Source organism: Gasterosteus aculeatus, chromosome 9 (genome assembly GCF_964276395.1).
Source record: "Gasterosteus aculeatus chromosome 9, fGasAcu3.hap1.1, whole genome shotgun sequence".
NCBI lineage: Eukaryota > Metazoa > Chordata > Actinopteri > Perciformes > Gasterosteidae > Gasterosteus > Gasterosteus aculeatus.
Window position 1 is genome coordinate 7,992,044 of NC_135696.1, and position 6,575 is coordinate 7,998,618.

At 41.0% G+C, this 6,575-nt stretch overlaps 1 protein-coding gene across 1 annotated transcript; it reads right to left on the reverse strand.

Moving 5' to 3' along the window:
* Positions 1–974: 974 nt before the first annotated feature.
* On the reverse strand, positions 975–6,523 carry LOC120824742 (uncharacterized). The gene is made up of 6 exons (XM_040185751.2): positions 5,920–6,523; positions 3,439–3,679; positions 2,979–3,217; positions 2,761–2,877; positions 2,491–2,656; positions 975–1,674 (listed from the first exon to the last, which is right to left on the reverse strand). The coding sequence occupies exons 2-6, from the start codon at positions 3,629–3,631 to the stop codon at positions 1,496–1,498; spliced, it is 894 nt and encodes a 297-aa protein (XP_040041685.2). The 5' UTR covers positions 3,632–3,679; positions 5,920–6,523; the 3' UTR covers positions 975–1,495.
* Between the last annotated feature and the right edge of the window lie 52 nt (positions 6,524–6,575).

Genomic DNA, 6,575 nt, shown 5'->3' on the forward strand with positions numbered 1-6,575 from the left:
TGTGTACAACATTGTTTAAGTGAAAGGAGGTTTCCTGCTTCCTGAAAGTTGCTACTTTGCCTGGTTGACAGCATGACACAGTGATCTGCTGACTGAGCAAAACAAACAAGTTCCTTGCTGCTCTGCGCTCCACTTATTGCCACTTGTGAACAAGTGAAATAATAATCTGCTGTTTTAATAATAATTGTAGTTTGGGTTTATTTTTATCAAGAAATATATAGGAACTGTTACAGTGTAAAAGTCCTCAACACACACGTTGCTTTACTCTGGCTAATAACTCAATACCGGAACGTCAGGTTTTTATGCTATCACTCCTCAAATAATAATAATAATGATATGTCTGAGAAATACAGCTAAATAAATCCTTATGATAAAGTTACAGAATAAGATCCACATCTTTTTCCTAACATGTTCCAGCTGGATGAGTCGCTCCAGCATATCTGTGAAAAAGGTTCCCCACCTATAAAGTTTACTAATTAAACTGTCTTGTAAATGTTTTCAACTTTATTGAAGTCTAGTTAAATTATTAGAAAGTCAGCAATAAATATATATTTTTTCTAATGTGACCATTTAAAAAATAACCCAATCCAAAAAGTAGTTGTAGAATGCTTAGAATATTTTCTGCAAAAAAATTGTCTTGTTGAAAAAAGGCCACTAGATGGCGAAATAAGTGAATAACTGTTGGGGCAAAATTGTCCCAATATGGTCCCGCACTGCTAACGCTTCTGTATTTAGAACAGCTACTCATTGCTGCACTACAATAATTCCTCCCTTTCTTTTCTTTCTCAACCACACAAAGGAGAGCTCACCTGTCAACATTAGAATCTCAGGTTCAAGCGCACATCTGGGAACTCGTTAGGGCCTGTGTGGTTTTTCTCTTGTGCTGAAGAAAACTTGATTTTAAACTGTTTGTGGTAAATCAATTCATAATGTGGCCTCCCCTTAGAAAGAAACAGCTGGAAACAAGGACATGATTATGTTTATCGCTTTATTAGAACTTCTTGCCATATTTTAAAACTCTGCTCCATCATTCTATTTGTGGAATAGTTAAACACAACATTTGTGTTCATGCATGGTGCTTTTGTAGTTAGATGAGTTTTGGGGGTTATGACACAAAAGGTTACATGTTCAATATTATGTCATATATGTTGCAGCGCTACGTGTATAATAACTTTCAAATTTATGAAATACAATTCACAAAACGGTTGGTAGAAACGTGGATGCTAACAAGTCTCATAAACCAAACAGATACTTCTCAGGTTATGGCGACATCATAAGGATGGAAACTGTAGGTGCCACAAGAAAACAGCTATGCAGGACATAATACACATCGACTGTATGACGGCAACAATTTATTGTGAGGAAGACACACACGTTTGTCACTGTTCTTTTTTGGATTTCTCTCTTTAACGGTGAGAGACTGCCACCCAGAGGAGACAATGCTACCTGTGGACTGATGGACGATGTTCGGAATGATGTTTTTCAGCTGGGTGGGTCAGTGGTAGGTGCAGTGCTGCTCCTGGTGCTGCCGGAGGTCCACTTTCTGCTGGAAGCTGAAGGGGCAGCGAGGACAGCGGTAGGGCCGGTCGCCCCTGTGTTTGCGGCTGTGGGTGATGAGGTTGGAGCTCTGGCTGAAGGCCTTTCCACATATCTGACACACGTGGGGCTTCTCGCCTGCACACAAACAGCACATTCAAAGGTTAATCACCGCTCTGACGGGTCGAAGGTTCCCCTTACACATCATTGCATTTCCTTATTTCATTCAATTGGTTGTTTGGTCCAACAAACGTTTAAAGAGTTGTTCAATTTACATTGACTTACTGACATTTGAGATGCTGGCTGTACTTAAACGTGCAGTTTGATATGTTGGCAAATACCTGTATTTGCGTTCTTACCGACAGATAGACGCGGAGATTCACATCACTATTATTTGTATGCCAATTGTGAAGTTGCGGCCAGCGACCGGTTAACTCGGCACAGCATAAAAACTGGGCCTTATTGGTTCAACGGTAGCCAAATCCAATCTGCCCTGTCAACACCTCTGAAGTTTTAATGATCAATACGTTATGTCTCATTTGTTCAATCCAAAGACTTATCTGGACGTCTCGTTAAAGAGTCTAGAACGTGCCGTTTTTGGTTTGCTGTACAGATTCAACAGGACACAGATCATGTGTACCTGTGTGGCTGCAGTGTAGATGTACCAGAACAGTGATGTCACAGGAGGAGGGAGGACTATATAAATGGACTGGTATGGTAGAGAATTGCAGTTTAAACGGCATGCGATGTAAACACGCGTCTGTGCCGGAGATCATTCTGCGAGTTTAATTTTGCATGGTTAGGAATGGGATCCGCGTCGGTGCTGGAAGCATTGCAACTATTTAACATAAGTTTTAGCAATAAGCATAAGAGATGCACGGGGAAGGCCAACCGCATTTCAGTTCAATAACGTCACATGATGCCAGCATATTGATACACAGCCAATGAACCCACCGGTGTGTATGAAAGTGTGTTTCTTCATGTCAGACTTCTGGTGGAACCTTTTCCCGCAGTACTGGCAGGGGTAGGGTCTCGTGTCCGAATGTATGAGCAGGTGAGTGGAGAGGGTGGAGGAGCGCTTGAACACTTTCCCGCACACGGTGCAGTCAAACGTCCTCTCCTAGAACAACAGGCGCCAGGTGTTTATCAGAACTGTTGAACCCAACGTGTGCACAAAAGGGATTATTCCAGAGTGAGGCAGTAACATAGGAAATGTGTGCCGACCTTGCCCCTGCATGGTGACCACTCAGTATCTGTCCTGCTAGACTTGATGTGTGCCGATGATCTGCCGCCATGATTTGTGCATATGTGGGTCTTCAAATTTGACGGACATGAAAATATCTGGAAACACAAGGTAACACAAGGGCTCATTTAAGCCCTTTTCCTTAAATCTAGAGTTATTGTTGGTTTATGAAGCGATCTGTAATGGAGGAATGACGTACTTTGCTACAGAGTGGACACGCCTGGCTCGCAGCGCCGATCTTCAAGCAGCCGCTGTTCCTGGTCTTCCTCAGGATGTAATCGTGCTTTGTCAAGTCTTCCAGTCCCAGTTTGTCTGGATATCCTGAGATCACATGAGGTCTGGACCATAACGCTGGTGGGGGAGGGCGGGACTCAACCTTCTCCACAAGGCCAAAGGTATTCGCAATGACACCACTGCATGGCTGAGCAGAAGTACAGCCTGAGTACACAGATAAACAGGTTGACAGGCAGCTCTTAAACACTTTGGATTAACACACTTTTGAATAATTTAATACTGAATGTTGTATCATAAGAAAAAGTTTCACACAATCTCACACAAACTTGTGATGGTTGTGCTTGCAATATATGATTTAGCTAGGAACCATTTTGTGTATTTTCACCGCCTGTAAAGTTATACTTAGGAAAAAGGTTGTCACCCACCATAGTATTTGCGGCTGCATGCCTGACTGTGGTCAGGGCTGGCAGCAGGAAGGTGGGGTTGTAGTAAGGCGTTGGGCACGGCATGATTATCTGGTGTTTCTGATGTGGAGTACTGCAGGGAAGTATCCCGGGGTCCTGTCTTTTTCCCTACGTGGTGCAGCCCCCCTCGCTTCACCAAGAAAGAACGAGGCATCCCCCAATTGATAGGAACAACTGCTCAACAGCCGTAAATCAAGGTCATCTAGCAGTTTAAGGAAAACAAATAGTTACAGTGTTATAGTGTATCCAAGTCTTTCTGATGGCAGCAGAAATATACATCAAATAGTTTGTTTCTTGCTGGGAAATCAACAACACAGATTAAACAATAACAATTTAAAAAGATACACTAAAATATTTCATAAGGGGCTTTATTTAGTGACATTAAAGTTAGCCTTCTTGTTTGAATTGTTTTGCCCCATGCAGCTTTGCACATTTGGATTTGTGCAGTTCTTTTCTCCTTGCAGTTCCCGCAAGCTCTAACTCTGGATGCTGAACCGTGATCTTGTGCAGATGTTTTCACACAGGGGCACTCTTGCCAGGGTCATCTCATTGCACATCTCTCTTGCGTGTCTGTGCATGCAACCAAAAGACTACTTTCTTATTGGCAATCTGCAGTTCATTTGCAGTCCACAGAGGCTTAGTGGACACTAAACGCCTCATTAATGAGATGTTCCTCCAATCTTTTGAGCCTCTGTTTAATTACATTTAAAGTGCAAATGAAGCGACCACAACCTGACATTTAGACTTAAGTTCACCACAAACATCGCCTCTGACATCATGACACCAACAGTCATATCATATAGTTTCATTTAACACATATAATTCAAATCTATGCTGAACACGGGGAAACAAATATAGAAGAAATGTCAACAGCCAGCTTTGGGAAGCCATTCATATCATTATGTACACGTGAAAAAAACCCAACCTTTTTTTCAGTAGATTATACACTAACGGATATATTGTTATAATATTATATTACTTTTCTGCAAATAGATCCCCTTAAATGGTGTTGAAAGTACTCCTCAAAGTGTAAGCGCCAATAAAAAATAATTTTATTACAATTAACTTAAGTTAGCTGGAAAGTTCTACATGCAAAATTGTCACGGTGTGGTTCACTTCCTGTCTTATTTTGTAGTTTTCTGCCACTCGTGTCCCCGGGTAACTTCACTTCCTGCCTTGTCTCGTCATCCCCTGTGTTCGTCTAATAGTTTCCACATGTGTCCAATCACCTGCACCTCCCTTGTGTATTTAAGCCATGTGTCTCCTGTGTCACTTGTCGCGTCATTGTCTTTCGCCACGCATGTCCGTGTCTTTAGCCACGCATGTCCTGTCTTTGTCTTGGATGCCCATAGTTTCTCGTCTGTGTGCTTTTGCTACTGGTTCCTGTGTTTTTTGACCATTGACTATTAAAGTCCTTTGTGTTTCCTGTTGAACTCTGCGTCTGAGTCCTGCCTTCCAACCTCCCAACCCTGACACAAAATTGTATTTATTAGGTCAGCGATGCCAAACCTACGGTTCAGGCTCCATTGAAGGGTCATGAGGTAAATCTGAGGGGTCGTCAGATTTTAAACCCAAATCTGTGTCAATATTTGGACTTTTCTCCGATCTTGGGTGTTAATGATCAGTTAGTGGATTGGTGAAGTTCCTTTCTTGTTTTTGTTCCTGAGTCACATCTCCAGTTAGTTAGTACTGCCTCAAAATTTTGTTTCTACACGCATATGCTCTACATATGTGTGTACACACACACACACACACACACACACACACACACACACACACACACACACACACTTTAGAGATCAAGACATCGCTCCATATTATTTTACTGTCACTTCTTATCTGATCACATTAGCAACATTTCTTTTAAAGATGGTGTTGCTGTGGGAGTAAAAGAAAAATGGAAAAATAAAAGTCAAATGAAGCCTGTAAACCTGAATAAGAAACGGAAAATTACTGTAATGTTTATGTATGAGTTGCAATACAATTGACAGCACTCTTTAAGCTTGAACGGTGTTAGTAAAAGCTCATCAACAACAGTGTTTGTTTTCTAATACTCAATAAGGGATAACTTGACTGGATGCATTTTCATTAACATTGTTAAAAAGCAATTTGTTTTCATTTTTACTGTACTTAAAAAGCTAAGAGAAAGATCCACATGGCCTAACATAACAACACAACAAGGGGATTATCATCTGAATCCACACATCAAATCAAAATAATTGTTGAAGATAGATTACAACTTTTGAAATAATTATTTATAAAGACGTTTTTTTAACCTAATGCTGGACTGACATTAATCATAAAAAGTTATGGAAGAATCTACAGCCCAAAGGTTTTTTTTATCATTTAGAAAATGTTAAATAAAAAAAAGAAAGAATTGTAGCTGTTACTTAACCTGAAACATGGATGTTCATTATTTGAAACAAATATCCAAATACTCACCAGATTTTTACATCCTTCTGAACATCACAAACTTGCGATAAAAGCCTTATCACACAACGTGAGGTCAGTGTCTCACATGCGAGGTAGTGCACGCGGAGGTGGAATATAAGACGTCGATGTTCTCTGCTGGTCGGTGAGACGATGAGCGCAGCGAAGGACGAGGAAGCGTTTTATCTGAAAACCACAGCACTTCCTCACACACAAACCCAAATGCTGCACTCGCAGCACCCCAAAATCAGCACTACTGCTAAAACATTTGAATTTCTCTTCAATCTTTCACAAATTTTGTTTTGGTGTAGATTGTAGATGGAGATGTTGCAGAGAATATACTAATCACGGCGTCGTATTGATCTAGTGGAAAACAGAGCCAGAGGAACAACAGAGAGGAAGAGCGTGCGACGTTGCTGAAAAATTCTTCTGAAAATGTCGACACACTACAGTTGAAACACTTGTTACAAAATAACCATCGAGGTCGAGTTCAAAAGAAACCGGCTGATGAAAACTAACCGAAGACTGATGAGGAAGAGACACAGCAAGAGGAAATGTGAATAAAGGTGTTGAGGTGACAAAGTTTAAAAAAAGATGTTGGTGCACTGACAAGTGAACATGGTGACTGCAGCTTATTTTGAGTCAAGCCCAACAAAGCTGTTGTCAAA

What these genes read in the sequence shown, in the direction of transcription:
- LOC120824742 (XM_040185751.2), bottom strand. Translation starts at nt 3,631, where the DNA reads ATGCCTCGTTCTTTCTTGGTGAAGCGAGGGGGGCTGCACCACGTAGGG. An exon ending in ATGCAGCCGCAAATACTATG is followed by an intron (nt 3,218 to 3,438) that starts GTGGGTGACAAC and finishes CTGTGTACTCAG; the next exon opens with GCTGTACTTCTGCTCAGCCA. An exon ending in GGTCACCATGCAGGGGCAAG is followed by an intron (nt 2,657 to 2,760) that starts GTCGGCACACAT and finishes CTGTTGTTCTAG; the next exon opens with GAGAGGACGTTTGACTGCAC.